At 39.8% G+C, this 21,231-nt stretch overlaps 1 protein-coding gene across 2 annotated transcripts in view; it reads left to right on the plus strand.

Moving 5' to 3' along the window:
• Window positions 1-21,231, plus strand: part of LOC127940478 (probable helicase with zinc finger domain) — a 55,042-nt gene that overhangs the window by 13,420 nt on the left and 20,391 nt on the right. For both annotated transcript variants that reach the window (XM_052536141.1, XM_052536142.1), the window contains exons 14-21: window positions 113-292; window positions 1,979-2,080; window positions 2,667-2,845; window positions 3,990-4,108; window positions 5,143-5,288; window positions 6,667-6,814; window positions 6,969-7,152; window positions 8,380-8,608. In XM_052536141.1, coding sequence (XP_052392101.1) covers window positions 113-292; window positions 1,979-2,080; window positions 2,667-2,845; window positions 3,990-4,108; window positions 5,143-5,288; window positions 6,667-6,814; window positions 6,969-7,152; window positions 8,380-8,608 — 1,287 coding nt within the window. The remainder of the gene's footprint in view (window positions 1-112; window positions 293-1,978; window positions 2,081-2,666; window positions 2,846-3,989; window positions 4,109-5,142; window positions 5,289-6,666; window positions 6,815-6,968; window positions 7,153-8,379; window positions 8,609-21,231) is intronic.

Genomic DNA, 21,231 nt, shown 5'->3' on the forward strand with positions numbered 1-21,231 from the left:
TTCTTGGTTTTATAAGCACCTAAAATGACAGAGGACATGAATAATATCTGCTTGTGTGTGTTGGCGGCGCATTTGTAGCTAGTATGTAAGTTGTTCTTCCTGGGTGCCACAGGCAGTGGGATGAGCAGCTGGATCCCCGTCTGAACGCCAAGCAGAAGGAGGCTATTCTGGCCATCACCACCCCCCTCTCCATCAGCCTCCCGCCGGTGCTCATCATCGGACCCTACGGCACAGGCAAGACCTTCACGCTGGCCCAGGCTGTCAAACACATCCTCAAGCAGCCCGAGACACGGTGAGCAGGAAAATCTTGCTTTACAGGGGCAGCCTTAAAGAAATTTGCCATAGAAAATCATTTCTAGTCATCCCCACTGTATGTGAAAGTTATGTGAATGCAGTTTGGTTAATGGAAACTAAAATATAGTTTAATAACAACTCTTTTTTTTTTTTTTTACAAAAAAAGGTAAAGAAAATGTGGTTTTCAAGCTTAGGGTTGCCAGGTGCCAAAAGCTTTTCTTCCCCAGCGTTTTACTTTAATCTTTGCAACCATGAGTAATGCACTTTACCTGTGTAAATAATGCTGATTTTCTAAAAACAGATCTATAAACCAGTGCTGTTTGCTGTATAAATCTGGCATTAAACCTTCTCAGTCATGAATTACTAAATCCAAACATGGATCTCGACTATATTGTTTGCTTTTGTGTGTGGTTGCTGATAAATGTACTTGCGCAACCTCTGTGCTGCGATACTTTTTGTGTAGGGCTGCACGATAAATCAAAATGAAATCGTGATCGCGATTCGACAGAAGCTGTGATTGTCATGTGAACCTTTCAGAGAAGCACGGTTCTGTGATCAGCAGTAAATCTCCATCCGAAGGCCAGAGGGCGCTCTCACGCTGGAAATCTAAATATGCCTCGAAGAAGAAATCAAGGAAATGCCTGCAGCTGAAGAAACACAAGATTTTGGAGTCAAAATATGTTATTAAATGTGGTATTTTCACATGATTTCAGATGGAGCAGTATTTACTTGAGAAGCTATGCAAACGGCTTTCATTATCGCAAATGATTTCTTTGATTTCATAATCGCGCAATAAAATCTGCGATATTTTTTTTTTCCGTTTCTCTAACTTGTCAGTGAACTACAGCTCTGTGTAGTAAATGCTGCTCCATCTGAAAGCATGTGATGATGATTTACTGCTGATTACAGAACTTGCTTTGGTAACAAAATGCGCATGACAATCACGTTCGATTAATCGCGCAGCTCTATGTTTGTTGTTGCTTCAATATAAAACCGCAAACAATTTGAAATGATTGGAATTAATATTAGAAATGTCAGCTTTTGATTTTGACCAGTTTTCATAATGCCGTGTGTTCATTTATATGATGATACTATAAAAACGGAAACTAGATTATTTTTGCTTATAGGTGAAATTGCAGTCATTTTGTCCAGATCTCTTAAATGACAACAGTTGAGATCATGATTTATAATGTGTAGTTTCCATTTGATTAATACTAGACCTAAATCCTCAGACATTGGCGATTTAAAAACATTTACCAAACTAAAAACAGTATAACTTGACTAAATTACTAAAACGACATAAAAAAAAGACACAGGAGTATTACCACTACTTTACAATAATGCATTTATGAAGGAAGTCTATTAGGCGGGACATTACACAATGATAAACATTAAAATGCACACTTTTTCAAAAATATACCCACACTTTTAGTGTTAAACAATTGCTTACTGACCTTGTTTGGACAGTTCTAACTTTAAACACCATAGACTTCCATTTGTAAGTGGAAAAGTGTGTTTTGAGAGACAAAATGAATTTTTCACAGATGTTGTCAGCGGAGCTTAACTTGAATAGATCCCGACACAGTCCTCGCTGATCGTGAGGAATCGTCTTGAAGAACAGAGGAGCTGAACTTGATTTTTTTGATCATTTGTCCTGATGGCTGCTGTTCTCTCTTTGTTTCAGGGTTCTGATCTGTACACATTCAAACAGTGCAGCAGATCTGTACATTAAAGATTACTTTCATCCATACGTGGAGGCTGGCAATCCACACGCACGCCCTCTCAGGTAACACTGTCACTGTCATTGTTTGCTAAAAAAAAAAAAAAATGCAATCACAATTCTCGCTGTGGAAACTAACTGAAAATAAGCTTATACTGAAGTACAAAAATTACTAAAGCTAACGCTGTAATAAATATAAGCTAAATTGAATAAAACAAAAGTGATTGGACAGGATTGCATGGCGTTGAATGATTTGAAAGCTGGATGTTGTGGAAGGAGATATGTTATGCAATTTTGATGCTGTTAGTCACCCGGAGTATTTTCAAACTGTGTGGTTTTCTCTCAGTTCAAGGTCACATTGGCACACCACCCACACGAGTGTGTTCCTCTGTTGTCTCTCTTTTAGCATCTCAAAATTTGGCCTTGTGCTGACAACAAGATATTAATTTCTTGATCAATAAACCTGGTCTTATAATGCACAGTTCATGCGTTTCTAATAAAAAGGATTGGTTTCATAAGTTTTTGATACAGCAAAGTTTTGGTTGTGTACTTTCAGTGGATGGACTGAAATCTCTTCTATGGTCTTGGGGGAGGAAATAACAGAATCTTCATTTTTTTGGGTGAACCATCCCATTTGTGTGTGTGTGTTCAGGGTTTATTTCAGGAACCGCTGGGTGAAGACGGTGCACCCTCTGGTGCAGCAGTACTGCCTGATCTCCGGAGCGTACTTCACCTTCCAGATGCCCACGCGACAGGATGTAGAGCGCCACCGTGTGGTCGTGGTCACGCTCAGCACGTCCCAGTACCTCTGCCAGCTCGACCTGGAGCCAGGTGAGCACACACACACACATATAGAAAGAGAGACATGACAGAAACGTGGCACAGCTGGACACGAGCGCATTAAACCCCTCCTGCGGGAGTGATACAGCGGGGTCCGCAGCAGTTTATTCGGAGAGGCTCATTTCCTCCTGTGTGTCTGCGCACAGGATCATCTGTTGCTAAGAGACCCGTCTCGTCTGTCTAACACACTCGGCATCATTCACATCCAACGCTGTCGTCTTTTCATCTTTCGTTTGTCTTCACACGTTTCTTAGCAGTTTGGTTAGCAGTCATTTCTGCTGATTTCTGACATCACACCAATGTGTTTGAAGGGGTGAAAGCTTATTCCCTCCAGTGCCAAACATTTTGGGGTTTGTGTATCTTGTAGTACACATAGGACTATTGACATATGTGACCCTGGAGCACAAAAGCAGGCTTAAGTCACGGGGTATATTTTAAGTAGCAGCCAAAAAAACACTATGGGTCAAAATTATAGATTTTTCTTTTATGCCAAAAATCATTAGGATGTTAGGTAAAGACATTGTCCCATAAAGGTATGATGTATATTTCCTACCGTAAATATATCAAAACTTAATTTTTAGTTCGTAATATGCATTGCTAATGCATTTGGACAACTTTAAAGGCGATTTTCTCACTATTTAGATTTTTTTGCACCCTCAGATTCAAGATTTTCTGTCTCAGCCAAATATTGTCTGATCCTAATAAACCATGCATCAATGGAAAACTTATTTATTCAGCTTTCAGATGATTTTAAAATCTCAATTTTGAAAAAATTGACACTTAAGACAGTTTTGTGGTCCACGGTCACATATATCTGACTTTAATAGGGTGGTTGATTTCCAGATCGATTCAGAATGTCTTATAGAAGAACACAAGCACAGAACGCATTTCAAAAATCTAGTTAGAAATAATAAAGGCATGTTTACCATTAGTAACACCTCTGTCAATCACACTCCTGCACTCAAAATATACACCTGCTCCCGTGAGATGGTGCGTGCACAACCTCCTCTGTGGCAGAGCCTTTTGGGTTATGGCTGCTGTGTGTGTGTGTGTGTGTGTGTGTGTGTTTTATTATTGACGCCTTCTCCTGGGAAGCTCCATGTAATGAATATTCCATTCCCGTGTGTTTCTAAAGGGATCTTCACACACATCCTGTTGGATGAGGCAGCCCAGGCTATGGAGTGCGAGACCATCATGCCGCTGGCGTTGGCCAATAAGAGCACCCGGATTGTCCTGGCAGGAGACCATATGCAGGTACCTGAGTGATGACATCCGCTCTAAAAAGTGGCGTCCATGTCTTTTTGGTATACAAACAGAAAAACATGAGTTTTGTTGCAGTCACATCCTGTCTCCCCTCGCTGCCCTCACTCTGCAGACCGTGTCACGTCACTGTCTCACTCCGCCTCAGCCCGACTGGAACCAATGGGCCTCTAACTATATGCCTTTAGATAGAAACCTCATCACCACCACCACCAACACTTCCTTCTGCCTTAATAATTCATCTCACGCCCCAGCTGTGCTTCCTCATGCGTTAGGAATAGATTAGACAGTCATTCCTTTAGTAGCTGTTGACCAGTATGGCATCTGATATCTAGAGAGTAAAGATGAGATATAGTTATACAAAGATGGTGCGTTCCTTTTACTTAAGAATGGGAGAACATGGCTGAATAGTCCCGCCTTCTGAATAAAAAGAGCCAATCACTAATGAGAATGGGAGAACATGGCTGAATAGTCCCGCCCTTCCGAATAAAAGAGCCAATCACTAATAAGAATGGCTGAATAGTCCCGCCTTCTGAATAAAAAGAGCCAATCACTAATGAGAATGGGAGAACATGGCCGAATAGTCCCGCCTTGTGAATAAAAAGAGTCAATCACTAATAAGAATGGCTGAATAGTCCCGCCTTCTGAATAAAAAGAGCCAATCACTAATGGGTAAAGTCATCATGTCACTGCAGCCGCTGTTAGAAGCTGTTTGCTATTGAAACAATGTGAAAAATAAGAGCATAAGAAACCGCATTTATGAGGTCTTTGTTGTCAAATTTCATTGGTGATTTGCAATCTGAAATGTAATCGAACAACTTTAGATAATTTGATGTCCCCCAAATCCATTCAAAGAGACAGGAACTGCACTTGAATGACTGAAATAGTTCAGTTATTAACAATAACATTAGGTACAAGAACTATTGCATCCAAAAGAAAAATCAAGACCGACTTGAGCTCAGTGAACCCAAAGGCCTCTGTCTAGTGTAACGCATTTAAGAGTGACTCTGAGCTTTCCTGTCTTGCAGCTCAGTCCGTTTGTGTACAGTGAGTTTGCGCGGGAGAGGAATCTGCACATGTCTCTGCTGGACCGGCTGTACGAGCACTACCCATCCGAGTACCCCTGCAGGATCCTGCTGTGCGAAAACTACCGCTCCCATGAGGCAATCATCAAGTAGGTGTGAACTTTTTCACACCGCTCTTCCCGAGGAGAGACAGGCATGCAAACACACAAAGCGTTCGGTCCGTGTTGCTGCAGACGTAATTACGCAACAGATTCCCTCGCGCTGTCACTCTTCCTGTCTGCTTCTCTCTCCAGCTGTGCTTCAGCCTTTTGGGTTGGTTTTTATGTAGATCTCTTATATGCATGACATAAATCAGTGGTTCTCAACTACAAGGACATGCATAATGCAATCTAAATACATAAAATGCAATCTAAAGCCAAATAATAAATGCCAGCTAAATAACTGTGCATCGTTAGGAGAGCAAAATAAGTAATAAGAAACGAGAATCTGACCATCTGAACGAAGGAGTCGCATTATCAGTGTCACGAATGACTTTGAAATAGTGCAGAATAATACTTCACAATAAGCTCCTATATGTTAGTGTTGGTCTATGCATGAAAGAACAACGAGCAATGCATTTGTAACATATTATGTTAAATAATTTAGTTTGGTGTTAACTAATTGAACCTCATTGTACAGTCTTACTAATCTTCCTTATTCATTTTGCATAACTTTTATTAGTTTAACAGGTCCTCAGCGGTTTACGCCAGGTGCTCCGGTTTCCTCCCGCAGACTTTGAACCCCGCTGTGTATTCTTAAATTACTTTATGTAAATCTGTCTGATCGTAAAACGTAATCCTCCTGGGAGCAGTCAATCCATGATTTATTATATGTAAAACGAGACTATTTTCCTCAGGGACAAGACAAGGCACTGCATGCAAAAATTGAGGCTTAAAGCCACACACACACACACACACACAGACACACACACACACACAGACAGACACACACACACACACAGACACACACACACACACAGACAGAACAGTCGATGCCAACAGTAACACATTTGCAGTAAATTCCTGTTTGGACATCCATGTGTTTTGAGATTGAAATCCGACAAAACAGATCAAAGATGGCACACGGCTTTGGAAATTGAGTGCCAGTTTGTTTTTGATGCATTCAAGCATTCGCTAATAGCCCCCCCGAACCGTCCCCCAACCCTTGAGAAGTCAGAAAAATGAATAAAGCATCCTTGATTGGAGAGCTTGGATGTCAAATTGTTAATTAAAATGGATATGGCTGTCTTCAGCGCAGAAATTTACATGAAGTCAGTTTTTTTCTGTAATCATTTTGCATACAATCTACATATTTTTGTGCTGTGGAACATTTGAGTGAGTAATATTCAATTCGGCCAATGCAGAATGTGTTCGAGTATATATGCAGAGATTTGAATCTTTAAGAGTTATAGCTCTTGATAGTTTAAAGAGGAGCTGGATGACCTTTTTAAGGCCCTAAGTGCTGACGGTGTGTTCTGGCTGACCGCAGCTATACGTCTGAGCTCTTCTACGAGGGCAAACTGATGGCCAGCGGGAAGCAGCCGCCCCATAAGGACTTCTACCCTCTGACCTTCTTCACTGCCCGCGGAGAAGATGTGCAAGAGAAGAACAGCACGGCTTACTACAACAACGCCGAGGTGACCCCAATATTTGTTTGCGCTTCCGATCCATTAGATGGAGTTTTTATTGTGCTGGAATTGGTGTAAACGAGCCTTGTTTCCAGTTGAATGGGTGCGTGTACATATTGGAGCATTGAGAATCCATTGGGAATGCTCTGTTGTCCTTCTGCAGGTGTTTGAGATAGTGGAGCGGGTGGAGGAGATGAGGAAGAAGTGGCCCGTGGCCTGGGGGAAGCTGGACGAGGGGAGTATCGGCGTGGTCTCGCCCTACGCCGACCAGGTCTTCCGAATCAGAGCCGAGCTGCGCAAAAAGAGGATGCCAGAGGTCAGCGTGGAGAGAGTGCTGAATGTCCAGGGTGAGTGAAAGATGCCAGATCTACAGTGCATTTTAATACGTCGAAATTGCATAAGTTATATCGTTTCTTGAGGAAACGTATGGTAGTTAGGCCATCCGAGATGTAGATTAGCATGTTTCCTTATAGGAACAGATTTGGAGAGATTCAACATTAACTGCAGTGAATGGGTGCCGTCAGAATGAGTCCAAACATCTGATAAATACATCACAATAATCCACAAGTAATCCACACCACTCCATGCCAACAATTAATGTCTTGTAAAGTGAGAAGTTTAGTCAAAATGTACTATTCTTGTTATTATGTCACAGATTTAGGAAATGGTACAGGTGACCTAGTGAAGGACTATAGATTGGCTCCATTAAGGTGCAATCAAAGTTGCTCAGTGAAATTTTGCAGGTGGAATCCAGTCATTTCAATAGGCATCCACGCAATCCAGAAGATAATGAAGGTGAAAGATTTCCAAGCACAGAAATTGCAAAGGGTTCAGTTGGTTGTGCAGGTTTGGTGCTTTGACCAGCGGAAAGCTTCTTGGTTTGAAAGTGACTGTGTGAGCTGTGCGTCATACATCCCTACACTATTCGTTTTACCACAACTTTATACATTTCATTTGAGTAGAATATTGCAATGGAGGGAAGAAAATAAGACACAATCTGTTATTGGGGGATTAAGCACTTGACATCTGGCAACCTCAGATTTGATAGATAGCAATGCAAAATAACAAAAATGTCAAAATGGAAAAAAATAAACTCATTTTGAGAATAAATAACTAGCGGGGCAAATATCAAAGAGCAGAAATCATGCTCATGACTAAAATACGATTAATCTCACAGCCCTAATAGTTTATAGTCTCTGATTTTTCACCGACCCAATTAGAGAGATTGCCTTTCTGCAGAAGGAAACATTTGATGCTACCTCTCAATTTTGTCAAAGTAAGGAATCTTCAATATAATTCAGAAGCCTAACATTAGACAAATCTTAGCATCTGGAATGTGCCCCCAGTGGAAGATCACTAGGTTTTAGACCAGGAGGGTGGCAGAAAAAGCTAGTTTACCCGACAGCAATTTCACCTGCCAAATGTGAGTTTGGTGTCTGAGAAAAGAGTTGTATTGGGAACAAATGTACATCCAGGTATTTTGCAAATGCTGTTTTATGTTGGTTTCGTGTTTGATGACTTCAGGTAGCACCATTACCAACATGCTAATGACACGTAGCATCTGCTGTCTGTAGGTAAGCAGTTCCGCGTGCTGTTCTTGAGCACCGTTCGCACCCGTCACACCTGCAAACACAAGCAGACGGCCATCAAGAGGAAAGAGCAGCTGGTGGAGGACTCCACCGAAGACCTGGACTACGGCTTCCTGTCCAACTACAAGCTGCTGAACACCGCCATCACTCGAGCGCAGTCCCTGGTGGCCGTGGTGGGAGACCCCATCGCTCTCTGCTCGGTGGGACGCTGCAGGTAAGCCTAACCTAAACTGATGTGAATGGGGCTTTATGATTTGTGGGTAGACCTGTCTGGATGTGTGCGCTGGGCAGACAGTGGCTCGTTGCTGTCTGGTTTCGGGGAGTACCTGTGTAGTCAATGTCCCCATAGGAAGAGCTGTCCCTCTGCCTTCCCATCATGCACTTCACCACTGTCAGCTTCAACTAACACGATCTTCAGACATTCCATCTACAGAAGAGACATCAAATCGTTTGGCACCTGTCTTCAGGGTTCTCTCAGGAGGACCGTGTGAAGCCAATGCACTCGTTTACCATCACTGCCGTCTGTTTGAGAGACGAATCGATGAAATAATCAACAACCAATATGATTATTGATTAATCTAGCTCTTTTCTTCACAACTCTCATGATTCTAGATTGGAAATCAAAGAAATTAATAAATATAGTAATAAACGCAAATACAAAGAGGCAGAAAGACCCCTAGGGACCCAAGTAATGGTACACCAATGGGTGCTCTACGTACGCTTGTCAAGACATTGCAAAAAGACAAATCTTATAAGTGATCCAATATGTTTAACAAAAAGTACCATATTTTTCTAAATGTCATACCGTTACAGTTTCTTTCACCCACTGTTTAACAGATGGGATTTATTATTTTTTTTCAAAAGCTTTTATATAAGTTTCTTTGCAACAGTAAGCCCATGGGACATCAACTGCATTTGACAGCATTGGTTTTAATTCTGATGCCAGTGCAATATTGATTCATGAATTCTCTCCAGTAGTTCAAGCTTAAGTGAACCTGCTCTCATGTTTTTGTCCATTCGTTGAAAGGCGGCGAGTTTTTTTGATCACGCTCTCAATGCACAGCCGTGTCTGAAGATCTGTCTTTGTTTGGAATCTCAGAAATGTTTTGCTTCTGTGAAAACGGTCTAATAGGCTAGTGACAAATGGTCAAAAAGTGCTTTAGTTTTCGAGATACCCCTACCGGAGGTAGAACTAAACCCAACAATGTTTTTCTTCATCTCTAAGGTCTCCCATATATGAAATGGATTCTTGGCTAAAAATATTTTACTGCTAAGATTGTTAAATTAACAGATATTGTTATACACCACAAAACCAATAAAGGACTAAAATATAGCCTGTCCGTATGGGAGTTAAGGCATATAAACTAATGCAGATCAATCACACAAGCTCTGAGAGCTTTGAAACTTGACATGTTTGTAGTCAGGAAGTTGATTTAACTACTAGAAAAGACTGGATGTGAATATCTTGATGTATGGAATAAATAGACACATGTAAACACATATCTAAAATAAGCGGACATGCACAAATTTAATATCTATGCAGAATGTTTTCATTTACTTTGTGCTTGCTTTGCCTGGCATTATCATAGAAACACATATGATGGCTTGTTGGAAAGGTGGGGTTGTGCTGAATCCAGCAATACCAAATATGTACATATATGATAAAAGAGAAGTGTTCTGTCACTCAATGTATGAGGTGTCCAAAATGAATGAAAATGGAACACTGACATAATTGAGTCCAAACCCATTCATTATCAGTGGTGAGAAGAATGTTGAGAAATTCAAATATAAGAGACATCAAAAAATATTTAATATGGCACCTTGTACTATATGGAAATCGAAAGATAACACCTTACCATAGCACAAACAGGAGACCAGGAGTTTGAACTTTTTAATAAAACTATAACTTAACTTCACACAACACAAATTAAATTATTAATATGTAAATATATAATAAAAGAGAAGTGTTCTGTAACTCAATGTATGAGGCGGCCAAAATGAAAGAACACTGGACAAAATAGCCTCAAGTCCAAATCACATTATCAGTGGTGAGAAGAATGTTGACAAATTCATGGTTACTGCAAAGTAACTTACATTAGGTAAGTGCTGATCTATATTTATGATACATTTACTAATAATACATTTCATAAGGCACAGTATACTATACAATTCATATGAACCACAGATCCAATTGAATCAGGTTAACATTGGAATGGAACACCTTTATTTAAATATCGTCACTGACAGGCAGAATCCTCGCATGTCCAAATTTTGTCTATTTCATATTTTTTCACAATTCAATGCTATTGGTCAAACCCCTCGTGGTAAACAATCTAAAGTGTTGAAAATAGATTGAGAGCAAATCTCTTAACTCCATTGGACACTTCAACTGTCTGAGAATCCTCGTAACGCCACCTCTTCTTCACTCCACGGCAGGAGCTTCCACGGCATTTTGTGTCCTCAGGATTTAAAGTCGCAACGATTGAGAAATCCTCATCGAGCAACACATAAAGCAAGCCTTAACTCAGATTTTATCTATTTTAAACTATGATATCAGTTATTGATGTATTTTAAATGTCTACTTATTACTAGGTAAGGCAAGGCAAGTTTATTTATATAGCACATTTCATACACAATGGTAATTCAAAGTGCTTTACATAAAATAAAGTAAAATAATCATGAAGAAAAATAATAAAAATAAAGACAAGCAATTTTAAAACTTTTAAAATTATGAAAAAAACTACTTAACTAAAATGAATTTAAAAACAGTTAGAAAATGATTTTACATAAAAAAAAGTGAAAATATAGTGCAATCAGTTCGGACATTGCACAGTGCTCATTTAATAAATGCACAGCTAAACAGATGAGTTTTGAGTCTAGATTTAAATGTGACTAGTGTTTTAGCACATCTGATCTCTTCTGGAAGCTGATTCCAACTGCAGGCAGCATAGTAACTAAAGGAGGACTCCCCTTGTTTTGTGTGAACCCTTGGTATTTCCAGCTGACTCGATCCTAATGATCAGAGTGGTCTGTTAGGTTTATATTCAGTGAACATATCTGCAATATGTTTCAGTCCTAGGTCATTTAGTGACTTATATACGAGTAAAAGTACTTTAAAATCAATCCTATATTTAACTGGAAGCCAGTGTAAGGACCTGAGGACTGGTGTGATATGCTCAGATTTTCTGGTTCTAGTCAGAATCCTGGCAGCAGCGTTCTCGATGAGCTGCAGCTGTCTAATGGTCTTTTTGGGAAGGCCGGTGAGGAGCCCATTACAATAGTCCACCCTGCTGGTGATAAAGGCATGAACAAGTTCCTCCATGTCTTGGCTGGAAACAAAACCTCTAATTCTTGCAATGTTTTTGAGATGATAGTATGCTGATTTAGCTACTGCTTTGACATGACTACTGAAACTCAGACCGGTCTCCAGAATCACACCAAGATTCCTGACATGATTTTTAGTTGTTTGACCCCTAGAGTCAAGGTATGCATTCACCTTGAACACTTCATGTTTGTTTCCAAATGCAATGACTTCAGTTTTTTCCTTGTTTAGCTGAAGAAAGCTCTGGCACATCCAACTATTAATTTTATCAATGCATTGGCAGAGGGAGTCAATAGGCGGATCTTTTGTGACGTCATTGTTTATGTTTGTCGCGTTGCATCATGGAAATCGTGTGGCAGGAAACACCGCTAGATACCTGTAATTTGATTGTTTTGCACGTTTGGAGGAGGATTTAGAGAAGAGGATGGTTCACTCTTGCTGTGTGGTCGATTGTACGGTTAGTTGGGGGCCTGATAAAAAGTTTTTTCGAATTCCCTCCGAAAAGGATAGCGAAAAATGAAAGAAATGGTTGCGTGCAATTAGGCGATTGAACCTGGACGTTCCGAAGAAAGCCTGCAGCTTCTGAACGAGTTTGTGAGGCACATTTTGTTCATGGTAAGTCTTAGTGACTATGTATTTATAGAAGATTGAATAAAAACAAATAAAACTGAGTCAAATCAACCGAGTCATATGTTTTCGCTTTCTGATTCAGGTGTCCCAAACCGCAATCCACAGCAACCAGACTATGTTCCTCACATCATTCTGTAGCTGTGCTTTGCTGCAAGCCTCACTAGTACATGCAGCATTTGTAAGTCCTATCCTGACAGCTGCTTCTACTTTAAACATTAAAGCTGCTACACGACTGCATGTTTCTCCAAGACTGGATTTGAAAGAAGGAGAAATGTGTAAGCTGTGATATACAATTTTTCACCATTAGTACAGACGCCATTGAAAGTCTCACACTGAAAACAATTGAATTGGTACAACAGTCACTACATTTTCAGTAAATAAATAAGTAAATAAGAACACTGATCAATGAAGACTTACCCGGATTTGCAGTCGCAGTGAGCAGTGATTATTTCGCCGTTCTCTTTGTCGAACACCCACGGGAGATGCGAATCATGCTGTGACTCTGCTTGGCCAGGTCTAACCTCTGCTTTTAGCACGATCACTGCTTTCTGCTTGGCAGAAAAGACTGGCCCAACTTTTCAAGAAACAAAATAATCATAGGCCTTCAGACTTTTGAAAGCCTTTAATCTTTCATGAGTGAAGGGTCCAGGGGTTTCTATTAAATAAGAATAAATGTCTCCCCAGCAGATTCGTGGCCAAGACACGGGCGAGTCGGACCAACGTTTTTTGTCATCCCAGATCTCATATGGAATAGCTTCGATTTTGTCACCAATACAAATTTTGAGCTTCTCTCCAAACCTCCTCCGGTCTTCAGATGTTAAAGTGCTTATATATTGAGGATTTTGCCCGCTAAAGGCCCGTTCACACCAAGCACGATAACTATAAAGATAACGATAAAGATATAGTTCTAAAAATCGTTCTCAATATTAAAGAATAGCAGAGTCCACAACATAACTATAACGATAAAGAAACGATATCGTTGGAATCACTTTCAGAACGATTTTTCCACCTGATGAATGATAAAACATTGCCAACCAATCAGAATCAATCCTGCTGTAATGAGCTCGAGAATTTAAAGCAGCAGACGTGCCGCGTCCGCTTCAAATACACAGACAATATCGTTCGCTGGTGTGGACGCTAATATCGTTATCTTTATAGTTATCTTTATAGTTATCGTGTTTGGTGTGAACGGGCCTTAACTCACTTGAAAGTGCTCGTTGCGTCTTTACAGCCTGCCATACTGTTTGTTTTGTTGCCACACAACCACTCGCGTATGCGTACAAAGATGTCATCAAAGATCCTCCTATTGGGCTGTAGTAATTTGGAGATATGGCTAGGTAAATCTGGGTATCATCAGCATATCTGTGATAGGCAATTTGGTTCTTTCTCATTATTTGACTTAGTGGAAGCATACACAGGCTAAACAAGAGCGGTGCAAGAATTGACCCTTGTGGCACTCCACATGTCATGGACGTCCACTTAGACTTATGCTCTAATAGACTCACATAATAGCCTCTCCCTTCTAAGTATGACCTGAACCATTTGAGTACCATCCCAGAAAGCCCAACCCAGTTTTCCAGTCTCTGTAGAAGTATGTTATGATCGATAGTACTAGGGTTATTATTACTAGACTTATTATACATGTGCATTGAAGTTTTAAAATGTATCTAATTTCTAATTCTACTTGTATTGAATTAAATGTTTTGGATACCAGCATTAAATTATTGTTTTTATTATTATTTTACTGACTCAAAGTTGGCACTGTGCATGTAAAATGCCCCAAGTAGGCTAACAGGTTTTATTTATGGGAGAAAAAAGGTCTGTCTACTGGCGCCAAGTAAGCCTATCTTTGCATAACTCTTTTTCATTTCTTACAATAACGAATGAAAATCGTTAGGTTAGATACATTTGAGTAGGCTTGTTTTGTTAAAAATCCATAGCTGTAATGCTTCGGTAATGCTCCACACAGCTGTAATGCTCCACACAGCTCACGCTGAAAAGCGACGCAGTGCCTTACTCGGAGACTGGCCCATTCTCTCTTGCACGGCTGCTTCGCTAGCATCATCGGATGCCTATCAGAATCCGGGAGTTAAGACCGCAGTTTGAGCCAGTGGCTTGAATTGATATGGCTCAGGCCCTGGCCCTGTGTCCTCAGACACCTCGAAATCCTCCACTTCAGGTGAAGGTGGGGGAGAAAAGTCCTCTACTTCAAATGAACGCTCTGTAGCAAAACTACTTGTGTCACTAGAGTCACTCTCCATTTTAGCGACTCTAACAGCAGCTGTCAATTAATCTGTCACTGAGGGTCTCAGGTTCACGCCCCACCGGCTCAGCCCTGCCCTTGGTTTGTCCCCTCTATCTCCGCTGTGCTCTGCCCACTTTTCAGCATTTTTCAAATATTGCCAGTGGGTGGAGTCAGGCTCTGACCAGGGGTTTAGTTACCCCTTAAAGCCTTATCTCTTGTCAAAAGGCCCGACACGACCGCAGACTTTGATGAACACTGCTGGCAGCAGCGACGTCTGTGTCTGTATCATTCTTATCAATGAGTGCATAACCTCGTATCTCCCCGCTCCCAAGTCATAAAAATCTCGTATCTCAGATTAAACATGATTTTGTCCCACCCTCTTTGTTTTTTGATGATGGAAGCATAAAGAAGACAACAGCAGCTGCCAAGTGTAAAAGAACCATCAGCATATATCATTGATGGCATGGATCTTCTTCAAATGCTCAATGATTCAGCCTTTCAAACGTTCAATGACCTGGGTGAGTGTGTCTGGAAAAAGATCGCAATTTTAATGGGAAAGGAAGGTCACAGCTGTGTCGTTATAGTTTTTGATAGATATGACCACCAACACTCAATCAAAGATCTTGAAAGACAAAGAAGAGGCACCAAGATGGGCATCCTAGCACCAACCTGGATGAGCTGAGGTGTCAGCAGCAAATCTACCCCCAACAGAAGATGGCTTCCAGCAACATGTGCTGAGAGCCGTGTACCAAACAGCAGTGTGGCGTCACAGCCACCTGGCTAAACCTCTTCTCTGGAACCCAGTAGGTAGAGGATGGAGGCTCAGAGAAGGTGGCTGCATTTAATCTGTGATGTTCCAGAAGGCACCAGCACCTAAAGGAGTTAGAGACCTCACCCACCTCTACTGTAAAGATGGAAACTGCACCGATGCCACCAAATGCCAGTGTCTTTCTGTGGGCTTGACCTGCACAGGGTTTTGCTCTTGCCCTGACTGTCCAAATATGACCCACTTTGTCACTGGTGACAATGTGGATGAGTGGTGTGTTGCAGTTGTAACATCATGGGGGGGTTGACCCCAAAATGTTTCAAGAGGGTCTGGCTGCAGGCTTTCACTTGCACTCTCAGACTTGCACACTCAGACATTTGCACTTCCGCTAGTGACATCACTTGCAGTCTTTATTTTTTATTTTGTTTATTTTTTTTATTACTTTTCGTTTGAATTTCCCAACATTTTATAAAGCCAGGTTGTGAAGACAAGAAAAAGAAACAAAATTACAATGTCACTTGCAATTGCTACTTGAACTCTCCGCTACCTGTGACATCACTTGCAATCAACACAAATCGTGCATGTTGCCAATGGAGACAAGACGCTGTGGTGGTGATTAAATTATTAAAACTAATGTAGTACTATAACGTACAGGGTCCTGCAAGAAAAAGACAAGATCGGCAAATCCATGGCCAGAACACCAGAATATGAACATTTGCATAAAGTCTCTAGCTAAGCATAGAAAAAAAAAACACTTAACATGGCTTAATATAATAAGATGCTATTAAAATATCAAATTAAATGTACAGTTCATTAATATAAGGAATATGTATATAGTATTTTCCTCACATACCGCAAAATGTGGCATAATGGACATAGATGAGAAAGGCCAAACTCATGCTTCTCTACTTTATTAAAATACATAACTAATATGTACAGGCAAGCATGTGAGCCCAGAATAAACTGTCTACAACTTGTTTATATCACTGTCTTTGTCCATTAACCTACATTGTGTTTTATTTATAATGATTTTCTATAGGAGGAAAACGTTTAATGTACAATTTAACGCACTGCGTTCTGTACTCGTCTGCTTGCCTGTACGGAGTTGATCCTTTAAAATCACTTAATGCATAATGCCCGTTCATATTTGCTGGTCTGTATATACTTAGAGTCAACAACAAGACATATAGGCTAGCCTAGGCCTACTAAATTGTCTTTATCATCTTAGTCTGTTATTAGGCCACATTAAGCGTTATTGTATGGGAGGACAAAGTTTGCACATTGTGTTCATAGCCATCTGCTTGACTTGCAATACATTGAATAATAACTATATATCGAATTTGATCTTTTAATTTAACTTAATGTGTCTGAATACATTATGCCATATTAAGTGTTAGTTTTTTTATACAGGAGGAAAACGCTTAACGAAAGACTTTGTGCATTGCGTTCATATTCTGCTGTTCTGTGGCCAAGGTCTGTGCTTGTCTTTTTCTTGCAGGACCCTGTACGTTATAGTACTAAATTAGTTTTAATCGTTTAATCACAACCACAGCGTCTCGTCTCCATTGGCAACATGCACGATTTGTGTTGATTGCAAGTGAAGTCACAGGTAGCGGAGAGTGCAAGTAGCGATTGCAATTGACATTGTAATTTAGTTTATTTTTTCTTGTCTTTGCCACATGGCAACTGTTATAAAATGTTGGGAAATTCAAACAAAAAGTTATCAATAAATAGAACAAAATAAAAAATAAAGACTTCAAGTGGCCTTGCTAGCAGAAGCAGTGTCTGAGAGTGCAAGTGCAAGTCTGCAGCCAGACCCTTCTCCAACGGTTCCCAAAAGCAGTTGATGTTCCAAATGGTTGTTGCTAGAAAATAAACTAAACAGCCTGAGAAGACAGGGCTCATTTCCCCAAAGAGTGTTTGTTTCTTTAGTTAGATAGCCATTTGTTTTATTTAAGACAGTAATTTAAGTTGTATTGTGTGAAGTTAAGTTATAGTTTTATTAAAAAGTTCATTAAGTTAAAACTCCTGGTCTCCTGTTTGTGCTATGGTAAGGTGTTATCTTTCGATTTCAATCTTTGTTTCCATATAGTAAAAGGTGCCATATTAAATATTTTTTGATGTCTCTTATATTTGAATTTCTCAACATTCTTCTCACCACTGATAATGAATGGGTTTGGACTCAATTATGTCAGTGTTCCATTTTCATTCATTTTGGACACATCATACATTGAGTGACAGAACACTTCTCTTTTATCATATATTTACATATTTGGTATTGCTGGATTCAGCACAACCCCACCTTTCCAACAAGCCATCATATGTGTTTCTATGATAATGCCAGGCAAAGCAAGCACAAAGTAAATGAAAACATTCTGCATAGATATTAAATTTGTGCATGTCCGCTTATTTTAGATATGTGTTTACATGTGTCTATTTATTCCATACATCAAGATATTCACATCCAGTCTTTTCTAGTAGTTAAATCAACTTCCTGACTACAAACATGTCAAGTTTCAAAGCTCTCAGAGCTTGTGTGATTGATCTGCATTAGTTTATATGCCTTAACTCCCATACGGACAGGCTATATTTTAGTCCTTTATTGGTTTTGTGGTGTATAACAATATCTGTTAATTTAACAATCTTAGCAGTAAAATATTTTTAGCCAAGAATCCATTTCATATATGGGAGACCTTAGAGATGAGGAAAAACATTGTTGGGTTTAGTTCTACCTCCGGTAGGGGTATCTCGAAAATTCAGGGGCATTGTCACTAGCCTATAATTCTGTCTTGTGCATTTGTGCACATTATCTGTGCACAGTGGGTGCGATGCTAAATCCCACAATGCACTTGATTCTGTACGTTTCGAATACTATTTGTACACCAAAAAAGCAGTAGGCATTATTGAGTATGTAACAAAGTATGCTAGTATTTTTTTTCTCCCTAGTATTGATTAAACGATCATCCATGGATTTAAGAATCAATGGTAACACATTTAAATTCCATTCAGTCATAAATATCAGGGCTCCAAACTGCAACTAAAACGGTCGCATTTGCGACCATAAATATTAAAATGCGAGTGAAGTTTTTTGCTGAGGTCGCCACTGGTGACTAGGCATATGTATTTACATGTTATATTTTAAAAAATTGCATGTAATGCCTTTTTTCCTGATTGTTTTGCATTCACATCTTTTGTTATGTTCGCGCATTGAGAGAATGCGCATTGAAGTTTTAGTGGGAAAAAGAGTTTTAAACAGTCCTCATCTGTTTAAAACTCTGACACACCTGATAAACACGCGAGGGAGAGAAATGATGGAGACTTGAAGAGAAAGTGCAGAAAAAAGCGTCTATTTCGTTCATAACTTGAACAAACTACAACAAGTAAAGCTGTCATCTGTGTGGATATTGGCAATATCGTTACCAGTTCTCGTTTATAATCATAAGGCTTCTTCTTAAAAAGATCTTAGTCCATGCTGTATTCTGTTAATCCATTAACTTAATTATTTGAAGTGCATTTGCCGTCCAGTAATCGCTTTGTGCTTTGATACTTTTTAATTTACAAAGTATCAGCTTTAAAATTATTCCAAATTCATAACAAAATTCAAACAATAAATACAGTTTTGGTGCTCTTTAAAGGGCCGTTCACATATCGCGACTAAAAACGCGTGGAAAGCGCTAGGTGTGCCGCTTTCTCCTTTCCAAAGCAGGTAAACGTGTAAAGTTTGTAAACATTGCAACGTAATATTAACCTCAGTAACCTTTCGGTGTCCATCATCAGTCAGCTAGAAAAATAACTTAAAGAGGAGCATTTTGCTATATTTATGAGCTATTGAATTTTTATATTTTTATTCAACCTGTTGTCTACATGATTCAACTCCTCCTATAAAATTTAATTTTACTAATTAAGAAAAACAGACTGAAAGTGTGAAAGATAAGTGTGAAAAATAAAGGAGCTTAAAAGGTTCTTCACAGAACAATTTTGGTTCCACAAAGAACCATTCAGTCAAAGTCTCTTTGAAGAACAATCTCTTTCTGACCTTTTCATAATCTGTTATTGTCTTCAAAAGGTTCTTTATGAAACCATTTAGACAGGAAAAAAAAAAAGGTTCTTCTATGGTATCATGAAGTACCTTTATTTTTAAGAGAGTATGACAACATTTAGGAAGCCCCCAAACTATACTCAGGGGCCAAGTGATGCTTATAGTCCATGATATTGGTACAGATTTTGTGTAATAAACAACGCATGACTGTATATTTCAAGTTGGAAAAGACATTTAGCTCCCACTTTACGTGAACCTTCATTCCCAGGTCATCTACAAGATGGATTAAAATGCTGATAAAGTCAAGAAAAGATGAGTCATAAACATGTCAGTATGATTAAAAAGTTAAAATGTAAAATAATTTAAATAAAACACATAAAACATGTTTATTCTGTGGCACCTAAAAAAATCATTTGGCGCCTAAGTTTTTTTCTTATAGGAGCCAATGGCTCCTTAGTCGATTTTTTTTGTTTGGAGCCCTGAATATGCATGATAATAAGCAGCTAGTAAATCATGAGTAGTGTTCCATGATTGTCCAAATGAAGAGCACAATTAATGATTGATTCATTTTTAATATAAATTGAAACCTAGCCCTAATAGCAAAGGTATTAAAATTCAAGAGAGCAGACTGTGAGTGATGTTATCTAGCAAGCAGGTCTCTCTGTGACCTTTGACCTCTTGTGTTTTAGCTCTTTGTGCCGGTTCTCTGACATGGGTATTATGGTGCTATCAGTTTAACAGATCCACTGTCTACAAGCGGTTTTGCATCTAATTCAGTCTGTCACTGTAGCTTCAGCCTGTCAAGTCCTCATCAAGCTCCTGATTAGTTCAATCAGTTCTGCTTCCTCAAGGCCTCATCATATCGTCTGAAATGAGTTCTGCTGTTTGAGGAGGAGGGGGCACAAACTATTGCTCGTGGAGTTGGCATGTATTGCGAACACTAACTCCGCTTGACGTCTCGAACTGTATGGTGCTGACATTGCTCGTGTTGTTGTGTGTGACACTGGAAGATGTAAAAGTGCGTCGCGTTGCTGAGATCTGGACAGATTACCCATCAGGGACGGTAAAGTATAGCACGTCTGCTTGAGTTGTTGCTTAGAGGATTGCGCAGTAAACCGACAAGAAGTGCTAAACCCTTACATTTATACCATATTCACATAATCATCAATTAGTGTACTTCAAGATTGAATTATGCACTACAAATGGCACCTAAACGTAGGGTCGTCGTAGTTTCTGAAGTACCTACAGACCTAGGGATGTACTTTTGATTTCTTTGCTGAGCACAAAAGTGTCTCCAAATCTACATTGACTTTTAAAAGTTTTCTTTTATAAAACACTTGAAAGTATGAGGTGTTGAATCCACACTTCAGAAATGCCAACTCCCGAAAATGGTTCACGGATAAAACATTTTGGCCTCTCATGGCCCCCTCTTTACTAGAAAGTGCCTCTCAAGCGATCCCAACCTGTGAATTATCTTCAAGCATCTCTTATCAACCATAAACTCGCCAAATTCTTGCAGCTTCGAATGCTACAAGATCCCCATGTGCGGTTTTCAGAAGCAGGAGAGATCAGCCGCTAAATTACGCGGTGAGGCATTGGGTTTCTCCAGCCCGGAGTCACGGTGGAGGTCTGAGATTGTTTGAGACTGATGTCACTGGAGTCAGGTTGTGAATTTTGCCCTTTCAAGCCGCAGCGATATGAAATACGGCTATTAGGGGGAGAATCAGTCATATTCTGCCTTCCGTGTGTAAGTGTGGCTTTACCAGTCAGCCGTGAGATCAGATTTGGTTTCTGAAGTTGCGTCTTAACCAGCTTGTGTGACTGATTCATTTGTA

Source organism: Carassius gibelio, chromosome A3 (genome assembly GCF_023724105.1).
Source record: "Carassius gibelio isolate Cgi1373 ecotype wild population from Czech Republic chromosome A3, carGib1.2-hapl.c, whole genome shotgun sequence".
NCBI classification, from domain to species: domain Eukaryota; kingdom Metazoa; phylum Chordata; class Actinopteri; order Cypriniformes; family Cyprinidae; genus Carassius; species Carassius gibelio.